Raw genomic sequence first — 18,072 nt, forward strand, 5'->3', positions numbered from 1 at the left:
CAGTGTGAGCTGGAGGGAATGAATTCTGACTTCTTAGAATTGTGACATAGCACAAAATTAAAGTGGGCTAAACAAGTACTAGTCCCTAGGTTAAAAGACTCACAGGGACAGAAAGAGTGTCTGTCTCGCCAACATCAGGGAAGAGTCCTTGTAAATAACACAGGAAGTGATGGCCGTGAGGCAGGAGAGGAGCTGTGTTAGTTAGACAGGACAATAGCGGAGGCCCTGAGAAAGTAACAGGGAGGCAGCCCTGGGGAGAGAAGACAGGCCCAGCCCCTGAGGGGTCAGCAGTGGCCAGTGGCTGGAGTGGAGAGGAGCAGAGGGCAGGCAGGGTCAGACCACAGACATGCGTGAACCGGAGAAGATGTGCTGATGATGAGCAAGCTGTCAGGCTGAGCCATAGCAGAGCCAAGTGCTCTCTTTATCCCCCGGCTTCCCTTTCCTCCGAGGGGTCGAGGAGTCTTCATCCCTCCCTGAGGCTTTAGCTTGTGCCTGTGTTGTGCTCAGTGCTCGTGACTGATGTTCATCGGGCGTTCTGTTTTCAGTGTTGTTGTGTTTGTTGTGCTCCAGGCGCTCTGCTGGAAAAGAAGGTGGACATGGACAAGCGTGGACTGGGAGTGACTGACTATAATGGAATGGTCACCAAACCCCTTGGCTGCCGCCCACCAATCTCCAAAGAGTCTTCCATGGACCGCCCCACCTTTCTTGACAAGGTAGGAATTTAGGTGGTTTTTTTGTTTGTGTTTTTAATAGGAGAGCTTTTTCATTTGAACGGTATCCTTCATACAAGCCAGATGAAAAGCTTGCTGGACTGTAACTTTAAGTGACTTTTATCCATTTTTTCGAATACATATGAGGATACTTCAAAAAGTTCATAGAAAATAGAATTGAAAGAAAATATGTATCTTTCCCTGAACTTTTGGAAGTACCCTCATGTGAATATTTAACTCAAGGGAGACAATGTTATATTTCATATGATGTTGCTAGGAATGAAAAATGCTGAAATGGAAAACTGATTTCCATTTTTATTTTGTGAACTTGGCTGGTTAGCTGCTTCAGTTTGTCCAACAGATAAGGGTCATCAAATTTCTATGTTAGCATCTCATTTTAAAAACATATGCACCAGCCAGCTGCCAAAAAAACCCAAAATACAAACAAACAAAAAAACATAGTTTTTCCATTTGGATGATATGTTACATGTTTATCCTCAGAAGAAGAGATTAGAAGTGATGGGGCTTGAGGACTGTGTCTGGCTGGCCCTTGCTGATCAGCCGCATTAGTGACCACCACAGGTGTCTGTGGAAAGCTCCCTGGATGTTTAGCAAGTCCCAGCCACCACTCAGTCCTTTCAGTGTTGTCACATGTCCCCTCTCCAGATAGGGGTGACTGGAAAAGGGGGGAAAAGCATCAATCAAAATGTTGACCCTTGAAAATAAAATTAAAGCAAGAAAGGATACGTTTAAATGACAACAACAAAAAAACAGAAAGACTCACGGGGGGAGGAGTCTTCCTGTCACTGATGGGGCTTTATCTCTGTTCTCAGAGTCCTCTACCACACACTACACTGCAGAAGGCTGTAGCTGCTCAGTGGCCCAGAGTGAGGCATAGTCTTCTGCCCTCACCAGTGTGGCCAGTGATCAGGTACAAGATGCCCTGTGACATTGGGATTTAAGATAAACAACGAATAATTTTTGGAACATACTTACACTAAAAAAGTAATTGTTGTTCATCTGAAATCCCAATTTCACTTGCGTGCTGTATTTTTATTTGCTAAATCTGTTAACCTCAATTATGGGACCCTGACCTATTTCCTTATCTTTAAGACATGGAAAAATGCTGCAGGCTGGTTGTGACACTAGATGAGATAAGTTTGCATAGGGCCTGGCATACAGTGTGACCTCAGTAAATGTTAAAAGAAAAAGATTAATAGGTTTCTGCTTTATAACTTACCCTCTGGGCCGACCCCGTGGCGCACTCGGGAGAGTGCCGCGCTGGGAGCTCAGCAGCGCTCCCACCGCGGGTTCGGATTCTATATAGGGATGGCCGGTGCGCTCACTGGCTGATTGCCATGCGGCCGGTCACAAAAAAGACAAAAAATAAAAAAAATAAAAATGACTTACCCTCTTATTAGGTTAAAGTCTATGAAATTGCTGGGTTTGTAGGTCAAAAACAGTTGAATGTCAGCAGAATTCACCCCAATGTCTACCTAGAGCCTTGATAATAACTTCTCAGAAAGAACCAGGTTATTTGAAAATGGGTATAAAGTGTTTTCCATGTAAGAGTTTTACCAGTGTTTCTGTCCCTTTGTCCTTACTCCTACCCAACACGGGTAATAATGTATGAGAATATTAGAAGCTAATAGATATGTTTGTAAGATATTTTAATAATGACAACAGCATCTTAATCCTATTTCTCTTTTTCTTTTTCCCCTCTTCCTTTTGCCCATGTTCTCCATTCCCTTATTATCCACACTTTTTTGATCTTTTAATTTTTTATTCATCCATCTCCCTTTCTATTTCCTTGGGAAACTATGTGGTGCTTTGTCTGCTGATGGACACTGCACTCAGCTCACCCTTTCTTTCTCTAATCAGGATGGCGGCCTCGTGGAAGAGCCCACGACTTCACCGTTTTTGCCTTCCCCAAGCCTGAAGCTCCCCCTTTCAAACAGTGCACTCCCCAGTCAGGCCCTGGGTGGGATTGCCTCAGGGCTGGGCATGCAAAACTTGAATTCTTCTAGACAGGTAAGGCTATTGGGAGAGAACAGAATGTGGTCTCTGTTTTAAAAAATGTGTTTGAGGGGCTGACCAGGTGGCTCACTTGGGAAGGTGTGGTGCTGATAGCACCAAGGTCAAAGGTTTGGCTCCCTGTACCAGCCAGCTGGCGCCCCCCCCCCCCCGCAAAAAAAAGAATGTTTGAGACATAAACATTCTTATTCTTAGTTAATACCTCTATTGAAAAATATAATCGAATATGTAAAGGTAGTTGCAATACTGCAAGGAGGGCTGGCCAGTGAGCTCTGCTGGTTAGAGTGTGGTGTTATACACCATGGTCAAGGGTTCATGGCAAGCCCCCTACCAAAAAAGAAAGAAAGACTATAAGGAGTCAAGAGTTAAATAACAGCTCTTGAAATTTAATTGTGTAATAGGAATGCTTCAGAGTTGTATTTCTTCTTAAACTTCACTAAAGCATACTCGAGTTCTCAGCAGCAGCCCTGGTACTGACTTACTGCTAGTTGAAATGGTATTGTATTACAGAGTAGTCTTCAAGCTACCAGATCCGTTCAAAGATGGAGGTGGTGCCTGTCCTCTTTCTCTTGGCAGTCAAAGCTTTCAATACATTGATCTGCAAGAAAACTCTACATTCTCCCCTTTTCCCCCGAAATAGAGATGACACCCCTTGCAGGGTGATTTTCAGAGTCACACTGGCATTTCTTTTTCCTACCCTCAACACTCTTGGGGAAAGGTGAAAATCACTGTTAGACGTTACTAAAGGAAGGCCTGAGAGTTTCGATGCTTTGCCACTTTGTCTCAGTTCTCACCCGTAGATTCTCTAATACGAAATGACAAACAAACAAGTAATGCTGTCCCTGTCTGTAGGATGTCCCTTGCTGATTTTCTTTTTGATGAGGTTGGCACACTCACACCTTCAAGACTTGTCTTTAAGTAGACACTGTGATGTTTGCTGTGCCTGAACAGCCCATGTGTGCCTGTTATCCCAGTATCATTGTCAACAGTGCCCCTTCCTCTCTCAGCATCTCCGCAGTGGCATGATCCTAGTGATGTTACATTGCTGACCCTGGTGGTAGTTTAGTGGAAAATCTGCATTTCGGATTTCTGCCATCTTAGAGTCACCAACCCAGCAGGGGTGTAGGGACTGGCGTTAGATACAAAGCAGGGTTTTCTACTCAGTGCCTTTCTGACAACTCTTCCTGAGATAAGCCGTAGGTTGTCTTCCTTCACCTATTTGTTAGGTACCTCATTATGTAAAGTGGAAAATACTTCTAAAATATATGTATTATATTTAACTCTGAGTTAATGACCAGAATTTGTCAGTTTATTCAGTTTCAGCATTTGTTGAAATAATAGTTATATTTCTTATTCAAAAATCTTGCTATTCTCTTAGGTTAGTAATTCCCGTAAGTAGTCTTTTTTTTTTTTTTTTTTTGGCGGCTGGCCGGTATGGGAATCCAAACCCTTGACCTTAGTGTTATGAGGCTGCGCTCTAACCACTGATCCAACCATCTGGCCCATTATTACTCTTTACCTCTTATCACAGATATCTTTTTGGAAATGTATGTTATCCAGGTGGCTATGTTCACGTTGCTATTGTTTGAAACACTGTATTATTATGGTTGAGTATGATAGCCTTGTTCTGGCACACATTAAAATTGGCACTGTAGGGTGGCTTCTGTGATTTCAAAACATAGGCAAACTTCATGGCCCGATTTTCCATCATCTGTAACCATATCAAAAACACTCATTAAAAATTCACTTGGGTAGGAAGTAGAAACAATTTTGCATTCAAATTCAGGAACAGTTTCACCCCACCTCCAAACAGTGGTACTCTAACTCCTGCATCTGCCACTGCCTTTTTAACAAGTCTGCTTCTGTCTCCCTGCAGATACCGAGTGGCAATCTGGGTATGTTTGGCAATAGCGGAGCAGCACAAGCCAGGACCATGCAGCAGCCACCACAGCCACCAGTGCAGCCTCTTAACTCCTCCCAGCCCAGTCTCCGTGCTCAAGTGCCTCAGTTTCTATCCCCTCAGGTCAGACCCATGTCCAAGCATTGCTGAGCCAGGAGACACAGATGTGGCCATTTTGTGGGGTCTTGTGCCACGACAAAGTAACTGTTTAAAGTGAGAGCCAAAGTAACCCACTTCTAAGAGGTGGCCTTCCAGTTTTTAACCTATAAAGTGGCAGACTTTATTCTCCTGCCCCAGGAATTTTCAGAGCTTGCTCCTTGGAGAGCCTCAACCACATAAACCAGGGTCAGGCATCAGCTTGGTAAGAAGCAACATTGAGAAGGGGAAAGATGTGCCCACCACACTGCCACTGATGTAATTGTGTCCTGGTCTTGCTTGAGATAATTGTTCAGGTGAATCCAGTGAATTCTCCTAGACTGATGGAATAGGAAAGTGACAAGCCAAAGTATTGCTTAGAATGTAAAAGAAATTGCTTAGAAGCAACCAAAGATTGAATAATGCTTTAGTATGAAACTAAATCTGATCAATGTATTTTTTTATGTTATCATTGACTTTTAGAACATTCCAAAATTTTAGACTTTGGGCTGTGTTTTTAATTACCCCTGTAATATTCAATAATCAATTACTTTGTATTGATACCTGAGATAACTCAGAGCCCTGCTCGATATGTAATTCTGGGGGGCGGAGGGAGACTGTAGGTAGCCCTGCCCTGGGAAGAGCAAAAGCTTCTTGAATTCCTCCCCACCCCCACCCCCCAAATTCTAGCATTCTTTTGGCAGAGAAGGGAATGAAGTACTTCCTTCCCTAAGAGACCTCCATTACCAGGAAAATATTTGAGATTTCTCAGGGACCTTATTTTCAACCTGTTCCAAAAGAGAACATGCTAATCCGTCAATCTTCTATTATTTATAAAATTTAATTTAAATTTCAGTTTTGTTTGTTGTCACATGATGTCTTTATCCATTCAGGCTGCTATAACAAAGTACGTTAGACTGGGTAATTACAAACAGCATGAATTTATTGCTCATGGTTCTGAAGGCTGGGAAGTCAGAGATGAACGTGCCAGAAGATCTGGTGTCTGATGACAGCTGTTCCTCAAAGATGGTGACTGCTGTTGCGTCCTCACATGGCACAGGGGGCGAGCAAGCTCCCTTGCGCCTCCTTTATAAGGGCACTAATCCCGTGTGTGAGTGCAGAGCCCTCATGACCTAATCACCTCCCAGAGGCCCTCCCTCCTAATACTACCACAGTGGGGATTAGCTGTCAACATAGGAATCTGGGGGGACACAAACACTGAGACCGTAGCATATGGGAAGACAGTTTGGCATACAGAAAAGAGCAGGATGCGTTGGAGAATTCGCTGGGAATAGTTGTCTCTCTATAATTGTTTGAACCTAGGTTTATGCACTGAGTTGAGATAGCTGGAACCTGGTAAAATAAATGTTAAATGTGTTAGTTAGGATATAGGGTAAGGCACTATAACAAAGAGGCCTCAAAAGGCAGTAGTTTAAGCTAGGTAGACATTCATCTCTTTCTCTCATGTAATGGTACGGAAAGAAGCATTTCTGGGCTTATGGGCAGCTCTGCCATAGCCGTTTCCTGACAGCAGGGAGGAAGGCAAGAGAGAGTCTGGGCAGCACCCTATGTGGATGGCCTGGAAATTACACAGACCACTTGCAGTCACATCACACTGCCCAAAGCTAGTGCCTTGGTACACCCAGTCTGAGAGGCAGTAGCAGAAGGAACAGTTAGCAAACTAGCATGATCCCAAATCAGTCATCTATTACATCTGTATTTCCATATTACCTGTGCTATTGCATAATCTTTTTCTTAAATTGACTTGCCTTTTTAACTTAAATTTATTTTGAAAGAAAACGTTACAAGTCTACCATAAATAGAAAAACCAACATTTTTCTAATACACATTAGACAACTATTAAAGTGAAAAATGCTCAACCATGTCCAACTAAAATCATCCTGCAGACCTGTACTATAAAGGTACATCTCACCTTTGGAAAACATTGAAATAGCCAGTGCCAGGCCTTGACTGATGGGATCAACAGTTGGGGTCAGGTCTGGGGAGAGCCACAGAGAAGCTAGGTGCCTATCGAGAACAATGCCTGCTTCCACGGGCAGGGGGTAGTTAACTTCCTGAGCACATACACTTGACAGGGTCCTAGGAAGCAGCCCCTCTTGGAGGTGCCCACTCCTGTGGAGATTGGTCTGAGCGGCCTATGTGCGAAGTGTGCACCTGCCTCCAGTCCAGTCTATAGTTGTCATTTAATTAATCAGTTTTGAATCTCAAAAAGCCTCACAGGCGAGTAAATATTTTAACAGAGATACAAAATGACTAATAGTATATTTTCTATTAAACAGGTTCAAGCACAGCTTTTGCAGTTTGCAGCAAAAAACATTGGTCTCAACCCTGCACTATTAACCTCGCCAATTAATCCTCAGCATATGACGATGTTGAACCAGCTCTATCAGCTGCAGCTGGTGAGTGGATGGACCCACCCATGTTACAGAGTAAAGGAAGAGCGCTCTCCTGCCATTCACGTACATGCGCCCACACAGACACACTGCACAGAAAGTGGTTACTGTAACACTTTTCTTCACATCTGGTATGTCAGGGAGACTTTCATGAAATTTTTAAACTATTTATGAATGAGGAACTTTTTCACTTTAGGTGTCTTTACTAAGCTTTGTAAATTTTTGGGCCCCTTTGTGTTCAGAAAGTCTACTAGAATTAAGCATGTCTTTTTACTTGAGCTCTTAACCAGAGTTTCTTATCTAAACCACAGAACACAACCATTTAAGTGACTGTTTTCTCAATTCTTTCAAGGATGGTTTACACAAATACCGCTCTAGAAACATAGGAGGAAAGTTACTTCCTTACATCAGGTAGATGCCTGAGGGCAGTCTCACTGCTCAACAACAACTGATGTAACTTCATAATTCTTGAAAGTTTTATAATTTAAGACATCTTGAATTTTTAATTTCCAAACAATCTTATTTGATTTTATCGTGCAACACCATGACGTTGTATCCCTAGATACATACTGAATTTACATACACTAAAGGATCAAGTGTATTATTTCATTTTCTAACGTGTGGGCACGTGATTTATTTAGAAGTCTTTTCCAACAACCTCATCACCTGGAAAATGACCAGGAATTATGAAGGAAGCAAAAAAAAAAAGTTGACGGGGACTTCGAGACATGAAGTCATTGACCTAAAACCTTTGCTTATGAGAGCATGCTTGAGCCCTCACTCCTCGTCCTTTAAGTTTTTGAGACACACGTCTAACAAGTTTGATGTCAGGATTTCCAGTGAGTAGCAGGGAAAGATGGGAGGGTAGAAGGCAGAGAGTGTCCTGGAAACTCTCCACAAGGAGTATGTCAGTGCTTCAATGGAGAACACAGAGCTCTAGATGTGGAGTCAGTACCATGGCTTAACCCTTAGAGGCTGTTTCTTTATCCATCAAAAAGGGGACCGTGCACCTGGTGTTTTGGTGCAGCCTCACTCTGCCGGGCAAGGCATGTGTGCAGTCCCAGTGCTTTCAGCACTGACAGGAGGAAGGGAGGCAACTCTGAGGATTGGCACATGTTTAAATAGCAGGCTAGTTTAGAGTTATTGCTACAGAGGAGAATCTCCTTCTCCTTCCTGATGATGCTGTAGGTGCTGCTATATTCTGACACAGCACAGAGCTGATTATCACACTGACGAACTAGAATCTTCTGGTTCTACAATAAGTTTTTATTGACCCCTATTATGGTATGAAAGACATCACGGAAATATTTGAAAATATTGTTTTCTGAGAAATGAGTTTTGAGTTTGATTTTAGTCTCCCATAACAAAATCTGTCAGAGAAAATGAATGATAGTTACATATTTAACAAGTTAGACAATATATATAAGGATTATTATATCATAGAATTATGTAAAGCTAATGTTTAATTAAAATATTTACATCAATGTGCTTTGTCGACCGCTTAATAGTTTTTTGTTTTGTTTTGATTCTTTTAAGATCAACAAAATTTGCAAACCTTTGTCTAGACTGACAAAGAAAAAAAGAAGACAGAACTTACCAAGATCAGAAATAAAGCAGGGGCACGGTAGAGCAGTTGCTTCTTCTGTTACACTGGAGTGGGCTTTGAGGATAGAGACACATCCTCTTCTTTTTCCAGTCTCTGCTGGTGACTATCCTTGTGTCCCTGCAGTTAGGTGTCTGGTGGGCCATCTGCACAGTGGCTGTGGCGTCCAGCTGCTTTTGTGGCAGCCGTTTCTGTGGCAGTGGCTGTGGTGGGCCACCCACAAGGAACTGGTGTTTTCAGCATGCTCCTTGCCTGTTTCCCGGCGGGGGATGCTGCCCTTGGCTCCTGCCCAGGGACCCTGGGCATGGTCTGTTTCTTGCCTGCATCTGGGCAATGGGGGCTGGCCCTCTGAAAATGTTGAATCATGTATAGTGTATTCTGTTTCTAAAACAACGTACTTTATTATTATTAATTTTTTTTCCAGGAAAATTAAAAAAATAAAGTTTCAGTGCTTCCTAAGATTAACTTTTAGGATCTATAAGGATTCACTTAAGTGCAGTATTTTATTCCTCCGTAATTTACAGATTAACGAGGCATTTCTAATAGTATAATCTCCAACTTTATTTGGAGTCCCCTTGCCAAAAAATCCCAAAAAATACATGTTCTAAGAAAAAAATTTACAATACCCACCCAACAGTTCGAAACAATCATATGATCAAACCTTCTGTACTGGTGTACAGAAGAAAATTGTGATCATTTTAGCCAGCTTTGTAGATGGCAGGTTTATGTAACAAAAGTGCCCAGAAATCTGTATTTCAGGTTCCCCTGTAGCTTTGGTTCTCCGGATGTTGACTGAGATAATCACATGGCCTCCAAATACTTAAGAGCTCTTCAATACGTATTTTTCTTTGATTATTTGGGACAGCCTGTTACCAGTACACTGCCATGTCGTCTGAGCCATTCTGGACTTTAGTGTGTATCATTATAAGAATAAATATTTTTCTTTTTTTTTTTTTTTTTTTTTAGTTTTTATGAATTGAGCAGAAGAATTTCGATCTCCATTAACTGAAAAATATTAGCTGACACACCTCATTACCAACACTAAACAGGGGTTTTGACTGAGTTACTTTTTTTTTGTTGTTGTTCTTTTAGCATTTCATTTTATTTATTTTTTATTTTTTATTTTATTTTATTTTATTTGTTTTTTTCTTAATTTTATTTTGTCGATATACAATGTGGTTGATTATTGTGGCCTATCACCGAAACCTCCCTCCCTCCTCCCTCTCCTCCCTCCCTCCCAACAATGTCCTTTCTGTTTGCTTGTCGTATCAACTTCAAGGAATTGTAGTTGTTATGTCTTCTCCCCCCCCCCCGGTTTGTGTGTGTGTGTGTGTGTGTGTGTGTGTGTGTGTGTGTGTGTGTGTGTGTGTGTGTGAATTTATTTATTTATTTTTAGCTCCCACCAGTAAATGAGAACATGTGGTATTTCTCTTTCTGTGCCTGACTTGTTTCACTTAATATAATTCTCTCAAGGTCCTTCCATGTTGTTGCAAATGGCAGTATTTCATTCATTTTTATAGCTGAGTAGTATTCCATTGTGTAGATATACCACATTTTCCGTATCCACTCAGCCGATGATGGACATTTGGGCTGGTTCCAACTCTTGGCTATTGTAAAGAGTGCTGCGATGAACATTGGGGAACAGGTATACCTTCGACTTGATGATTTCCATTCCTCTAGGTATATTCCCAGCAGTGGGATAGCTGGGTCATATGGCAGATCTATCTGCAATTGTTTGAGGAACCTCCATACCATTTTCCATAGAGGCTGCACCATTTTGCAGTCCCACCAACAATGTATGAGAGTTCCTTTTTCTCCGCAACCTCGCCAGCATTTATCTTTCAGAATCTTTTGGATTTTAGCCATCCTAACTGGGGTGAGATGGTATCTCAGTGTAGTTTTGATTTACATTTCCCAGATGCTGAGTGATGTTGAGCACTTTTTCATATGTCTGTTGGCCATTTGTATATCTTCCTTAGAGAAATGCCTGCTTAGCTCTTTTGCCCATTTTTTAATTGGGTTGCTTGCATTTTTCTTGTAAAGTTGTTTGAGTTCCTTGTATATTCTGGATATTAATCCTTTGTCAGATGTATATTTTGCAAATATTTTCTCCCACTCTGTTGGTTGTCTTTTAACTCTGTTAATTGTTTCTTTTGCTGTGCAGAAGCTCTTTAGTTTGATATAATCCCATTTGTTTATTTTTCCTTTGGTTGTCCATGCTTTTGGGGTTGTATTCATGAAGTCTCTGTCCAGTCCTATTTCCTGAAGTGTCTCTCCTATGTTTTCTTTAAGAAGTTTTATTGTTTCAGGGTTTATATTTAATTCTTTAATCCATTTTGAGTTGACTTTAGTGTATGGTGAAAGGTATGGGTCTAGTTTCATTCTCCTGCATATTGATATGCAGTTCTCCCAGCACCATTTGCTAAAGAGGCAGTTTCTTCCCCAGTGTATAGGCTTGGTGCCTTTGTCAAAGATCAGATAGCTGTAGGTGTGTGGGTTGATTTCTGGATTCTCTATTCTATTCCATTGATCAGTGTGTGTGTTTTTATGCCAGTACCATACTGTTTTGGTTATTATAGCTTTGTAGTATAGTTTAAAGTCAGGTAGTGTTATGCCTCCAGCTTTATTTTTTCTGCTCAGCGTTGCTTTGGCTATACATGGTCTTTTGTTATTCCATATAAATGTCTGGATAGCTCTTTCCATTTCTGAGAAAAATGTCATTGGAATTTTGATGGGGATTGCATTAAATTTGTATATCACTTTGGGTAGTATGGACATTTTCACTATGTTGATTCTTCCAATCCAAGAGCATGGGATATCTTTCCATCTTCTTGTATCCTCTCTAATTTCTCTCAGCAGTGGTTTGTAGTTCTCCTTATAGAGATTTTTCACATCCTTGGTTAACTCAATTCCTAAGTATTTTATTTTTTTGGTGGCTATTGTAAATGGGCAGGCTTTCTTGATTTCTCTTTCTGCATGTTCACTATTGGAGAATAGAAATGCTACTGATTTTTGTGTGTTGATTTTGTATCCTGCTACTGTGCTGAAGTCATTTATCACCTCCAAGAGTTTTTTTGTAGAGGCATTAGGCTGCTCGATATATAGGATCATGTCATCTGCAAACAGGGACAGTTTGACTTCATCTTTTCCAATCTGGATGCCCTTTATTTCCTTCTTGACTGAGTTACTTTTTAAAAGTCAGTGCACTAAAAAATTTTGGTAAGATGTTTATCCTTTTGAAAATAGTTTGTGCCTCCATAATATATTTCAACAAAAGTATTAGGAGACCAAGTGTTTTAGCCAATTTCTCTTTTTTCTTTCTTTCTTTTTAAACTAATGTCAGGAAGTTGAACCATTTGTTGATGGTTTCTTACAATATCTCAACTATTTTCTTCCTGTTGACAGGCATACCAATGTTTACAAATCCAGCAGCAGATGCTACAGGCCCAGCATAATGTCTCCGGACCCCTGAGACAACAGGAGCAGCAAGTAGGTGTCACCCATGTTGTTTTTTGTCATTAGCTATAATTTTTCCTGATAGGAGAGATATTAATTGATGAACTATTAGATTGTCATTGATTTTGCTCTAGCTGAGCCTCCCTTTTGAAAAGTCCCGAGATCAGCTAGCTTTGGGAGGACGTTGGCCCAGCCGGTGGTGGCCTTGGTGTGAAAACAGTGGAGAATGCACTTTTATCTGTAGACAAGCCATGCACACCACTTCCCTCTTGGCTAAAGTGTGCATATGTCTCCACCTGCCAGGTTGCACGCACAATCACTAGTCTGCAGCAGCAGATCCAGCAGCACCAGTGCCAGCTGGCCCAGGCCCTGCTCGTGAAGCAGCCGCCACCACCGCCACCCCCGCCGCACCTGTCTCTGCACCCCTCTGCAGGCAAATCGGCCATGGACAGCTTCCCCCCTCACCCCCAAGCTTCCGGCCTACCTGACCTGCAGACCAAAGAGCAGCAGTCTTCACCCAACACCTTTGCTCCTTACCCTCTTGGTGAGTCTCCATGGTCTTAAATGGCCACACCAGGTAGAGGGTGTGTCTGATGTCCACATGTGATGACCAGGACTGAACTTCATTGGTCGGAATGACTGGCCAGTACTGAAACAACTTGTCAGAAATGTGGTTCCAGACAAAATCCTAGTAGGTATCTCGAGGCTTCTTAATAAAGGAACAACACTGACTTGCCTTCTGCAGAGCAGTTTTGCTACTACCATAAGTACTTTCAGTATAAAGTCTTTTAAAGCAATACCAGTGACAGCCCCCCAAATTATCTCATTTGCATTGTGCACTTTCCAATATGCAGAGTTTATTCCATTCCTGGTTTGCTGTATATATTCTTCACCAGCCACTATCCTCCAGCCTGAACTGCAGAAAAGAGTTTATAACAGTTTTGCAAGTAAAAGCGTTCAGGTTTATATCAATCAGGCATTCTTAAAAAGCAATGGTTGTTCATACAACTCCTGTAGTACAGAATGTGACTTGTATAGTCAACCAAATCAACATGTATTCATTGAACACCTATCTTGTGGGAACACACTCGGCACATGAAACTCACAGGTCAGTAGACAACCTGGTGCCTGCCTTCAAGGTCAGACAGGCAGGTCAGGAGAAGTTACATAATTGAAAGACAGTACAAAAGAAATACCACCGGTAGGTATAGATTAATAAATCGATTCCACATGGACTAATTTGCTGTAAGAATCCAGACGGTAGTAAAAGCACTTCAGGCTTGTCTGTTGATTGCTGTTAGTCTGTAAATATGGGACAAAGGGAATCAGTAACTTGGAAAATACATCTCCAGAGGGGCAAGAGCCAGTTGAGTGATAGTGAATTTCTACCAGCTGATAATATCCATTTATATAAAACTACAGGTTGGGTACCCCTTTCTCCCCATCCTCGCCAACATTTGTTGTTCTCTGTCTTGACGATAATACCAATCTAACTGGGGTGAGGTGATATTTCACTGTGGGTTTGTTTTGCATTTCCCTGGCGCTGAGTGATGTTGAGCATTTTTCCATGTGTCTGTTGTCCACTTGTATATCTTCCTTTGAGAAATGCCTATTCAGCTTCTTTGCCCATTTTTTTAATCGGATTTTTTTTTTTTTTTTACTGTTAAGTTGTGAGTTCCTTGTATATTCTGGATATTAATCCTTTGTCGGATGCATACTTTGCAAATATTTTCTACCACTCTATAAGTTGTCTTTTTGCTCTGTTAATTGTTCTTTTCCTGTCCAGAAGCTTTTTAGTTTGATTAATCCTATTTGTTTATTTTTCCTTTTGTTGCCTGTGTTTTTGGAATCATATTCATAGTCTTTGCCCAGTCCTATGTCATGAAGTCTATCCCTTGTGTTTTCTTTTAGGAATTTTATAGTTTCAGATCTTTTATTTAAGTCTTTAATCCATTTTGAGTTGATTTTGGTATATGGTGAGAGATATGGGTCTAGTTTCATTCTTCTACAGATACGTGTCCAGTTTTCCCAGCACCATTTATTGAAGAGGCTGTCTTTTCCCCAGTGTATGTTCTTGGTGCCTTTGTCGAAGGTCAGTAGGCTGTAAGTTTGTGGGTTGATTCCTGGTTCTCTATTTGTTCCATTGGTAGTGCTATGTCTCCAGCTTTACTTTTTTTTTGCTGAGGATTGCTTTGGCTTCTCGGGGTCTTTTGTTGTTCCATATGAATTCTAGGATTGTTTTTTCTATTTTTGTGAAGAATGTGATTGGTATTTTGATGGGGATTGCACTGAATCCGTAGATAGCTTTGGGTAGTAGGACATTTTCACAATGTTTATTCTTCCAATCCAAGAGCATAGAATGTCTTTTCATCTTTTTGTGTCCTCTTTAATGTCTTTGAGCAGTGATTTGTAGTTCTCGTTGTAGACATCTTTCACCTCCCTGGTTAAATTGATTCTTAGGTATTTATTTTTTTTGGTGAGTATTGTAAATTGGCTAGCCTTCTTGATTTCTTTTTCTGCTAGTTTGTTTTTGGAGTATAAAAACAAACTAGGCTTTCTTTCTCTTGCCTGATTGCTCTGGCTAGTACTTCCAGTACTGTGTTAAATGGGAGTGGTGAGAGTGGGCATCCTTGTCTTGCTCCCATAAGATTTTAATAAATAAAGAGGAAGCTTTCCAAATAAAGGGGAAAACTCATACAGGAGCACAAAAGAAAGGGGCCGGGCATGTTCCAGGGCCAGTTTGTATTGGCAAGGGCCAAGCTAGTTGACTTATAAAGGGAGGGTAGAAACCAGAGGGAGAAGTTGAGAGAGATGGGTTGGGGCCAAACTGTGGAATTCGAAGCACTCTGAAGGCCAGGCTGAAGCCTCAGTGTCACCTCATCTCACTAAATCTGTACAAGTAGAAATGAAGATACCCTATAAAGCAAAGATTGCAAGTAGGCAGCCCCTTGGTAGTAGTGCTGGACTTGCAAAGGTGTTTTGTTAGGTCTTCAGAATGTGTGTATGCGTGTGGGTGTATAATTGCCAACATTTAAAACTTGGGAAATTTTCAAATAAAAATGGCTTTTAGCTTCTCTTGAAAACAGCTCCGTGAGGGCCGGCCCGTGGCTCACTCGGGAGAGTGCGGTGCTGATAACACCAAGGCCCCGGGTTTGGATCCCATATAGGGATGGCCGGTTTGCTCACTGGCTGAGCATGGTGCTGACAACACGAAGTCAAGGGTTAAGATCCCCTTACCGGTCATCTTTAATAAAAAAAAACATAAATAAATAAATAAACCAGCGCTGTGGGTCTGCATTCCCAATGGCAATAACTGGTGGGCTCCAGTAGCCCCTGCTTATTTAGACAGGGCAGACACTGTCCAATTTGCCATAGTTCCCACCATGCCCACCTCACCTTCATTTATACTGCACACTTGACTCCTGTAGGCATTTGAGTTTGGAGCGCCTGATTTAAAGAACCAAAACGTTCAACACCTTGTTAGTAGTAGAGGTTCACTTTGCTTACATACAATATGATATATATGGATATATGGTATATATTTATGTGGTAGGAACTGCAACTGTTAGAAAAGGATCTGTTAATATTAGGTTGTCCTTCCGTTGGTTATTTCATTCCAGCTGAGCATCTGTCCTACCCATAACTTCCCATCAGGAAGTCTTTACTTCAACCTTTTTATCATCGTCCTCCTCTTCCTCATCATTCTTGATTAACCTAGCATAGTGCCGGTCATTGGAAGATACCCCAGTACTTGCTTTTAGCTGTAAGAAATAACCCAGAGCATCAGCTCACAATTCCAGCTGGGGGCAGATGGCACCACCCACACTAGTAAATTATTCAGTTCCTTGAAAGTAGTTTGATATTTCATTCATAAACTCCTTAAGAGCAGACTTTTTATTAAATTTACTAAAGGTACAATTAAGTTATCCTTACCAATTTGTTCTATAGATGGCATTTTAGAACTCTGAAAATGTTTTTTTGACCTGGCAAGTTGATAAGATATCACAAAAGATTTTCCTAATTGTCTGGACTTAGGCTATTTTTCTGTGGACTCTGACTGAAAAACGTGAGGGCCGTGCATATGTAGCACTGAAACAAGTAAAATAAAGAGAATCATGGGTCTTACTTATTCAAAGATCATTTATTAGCATTTTCACCTTAATTTAGGAATAATACTCCTGGAAATATATGTTGTTAAGAAGACAAAAAGTAGTTTCTCAGCAGCATTAAAGAGTTTAAGGGCTGGCCAGTTGCTCAGTTGGTTAGAGCATGGTGCCAAGTAACAGCAAGGTCCAGGGTTCAATCCCTGTACAAGCCAGCTGCCCAAAAAAAGTTACAGTTGAAGTATTTGGCCGTGAATGAAGACTGAGATTGATTCTCTAGGAGAGCTTTAGAATGAGATCATTTAGAGGAATGCAGGTGAATCCTAATAGCATCTTTGTTCTTAGCTGGACTGAACCCAAACATGAATGTCAACAGCATGGACATGACTGGAGGTTTGTCGCTGAAGGACCCAGCTCAGTCTCAGTCACGCCTCCCTCAGTGGACACACCCCAGCTCCATGGAGAGCTTGTCCAGTGCTGCTTCTCCTCTGGATCAGAACCCGAGCAAGCATGGTATGTATTGGCCAGAATGCCCACAGCGGGGTTACTATTGGTTTACCAATTGACTATCCCATTTAATAGCATATTCTTTCTATATATTTATAAGAATTCATGCTGGAAGGTAAATAAAAAAATATGCCATTCCATTACAGAGTGTATGAGATCTCAACTAGTCAGTGACCAAACCTCTTGAACCTTGGCCATCAGATCTTAGCTACAAATCTGTAAATAATTGAAAATACCTCAGGACAGCAAAGAATAGAAGTCAGAGCCTGTGTACTTTTTATTTATTTATGTCTCTATCTGTCAACAAAACAATTGAGGCTACTGAAAAGAAATTGTTTTCTGTTAAATGGTAAAAGACAAATAGAAAAACAAATTCTTAGAAAGGAGGAAGAAGCAGAACTACTAACCATGGGAGGGAGTGTCACTACCATGGGTTAAATTTAGTTCTGAACTTCCTGGTAGCATAAACAGCAAAGGAAATTGAGTAGATTATATAATTTTCTCATGTCTGCCTAGATCTAAAAAAAACAAAGAAAGAAAAACAATAAAACTGAAAAGAAAATTCTTCCTAGTGGTTAATGCTACAAGATTATCACATGATGCCTGGGCACTTCCCTTGGCAGGAGAGAGCTCAGTCCTCTGTGGCTGGTGGTTTTGGTCTGTATAAATTTAGTCCTAGTTTGTTCTTCCATAGTAAGGTGTTTTAGTCCATTTTGTGTTGCTATAACAGAATACCTGAGACTGGGTAACGTATAAGGAAAAGACGTTTATTTGGCTTACGATTCTGGGACAGCTGCATCTGGCATGGGCCTCAGGCTGCTTCTACTCGTGGTGGAAAAGCAGCAAGCAGCTAGCGGGTACAAGCAGATCACATGGCAAGAGAGGAAGCACGAGAGAGAGAGAGGAGGTGCCAGGGTCCTATATACAACAAGCTCTTGTGGGAACTAATAGAGCGAGAACTCACTCACTACCCCTCCTACCCCAGGGAGAGCATTAATCCATTCATGAGGGATCCACCCCCCTGACTCAGTCAGTCTCCAACACTGCTACATTGGGGATCAGATTTCCACACGAGTTTTGGAGAGGACAACATATCCAAACTCCATCATTCTGTCCCCGGCCCCCCAAAATTCATATTCCTCTCACATACAAAATATAATCATTCCATCCCAACAGTCCCAAAAGTCTTAGCTTGTTCCAGCACCAGCTT

The 18,072-nt window shown here is 41.4% G+C and overlaps 2 protein-coding genes across 6 annotated transcripts in view; one reads left to right on the top strand and one right to left on the bottom strand.

The window, feature by feature from the left end:
• TMC6 (transmembrane channel like 6) overlaps positions 1–18,072 on the bottom strand; it is a 99,723-nt gene that overhangs the window by 57,103 nt on the left and 24,548 nt on the right. The gene's annotated exons all lie outside the window — the stretch shown is intronic.
• The window catches only part of LOC134365038 (trinucleotide repeat-containing gene 6C protein-like), a 40,308-nt gene that overhangs the window by 15,291 nt on the left and 6,945 nt on the right, over positions 1–18,072 (top strand). The window contains exons 6-12 of the mRNA XM_063081249.1: positions 571–713; positions 2,592–2,741; positions 4,621–4,767; positions 7,080–7,199; positions 12,202–12,285; positions 12,556–12,796; positions 16,701–16,868. Of these exons, the coding sequence (XP_062937319.1) occupies positions 571–713; positions 2,592–2,741; positions 4,621–4,767; positions 7,080–7,199; positions 12,202–12,285; positions 12,556–12,796; positions 16,701–16,868 (1,053 nt within the window). The remainder of the gene's footprint in view (positions 1–570; positions 714–2,591; positions 2,742–4,620; positions 4,768–7,079; positions 7,200–12,201; positions 12,286–12,555; positions 12,797–16,700; positions 16,869–18,072) is intronic.

The sequence above is a fragment of the Cynocephalus volans genome, chromosome 16 (genome assembly GCF_027409185.1).
Source record: "Cynocephalus volans isolate mCynVol1 chromosome 16, mCynVol1.pri, whole genome shotgun sequence".
Lineage (NCBI taxonomy): Eukaryota > Metazoa > Chordata > Mammalia > Dermoptera > Cynocephalidae > Cynocephalus > Cynocephalus volans.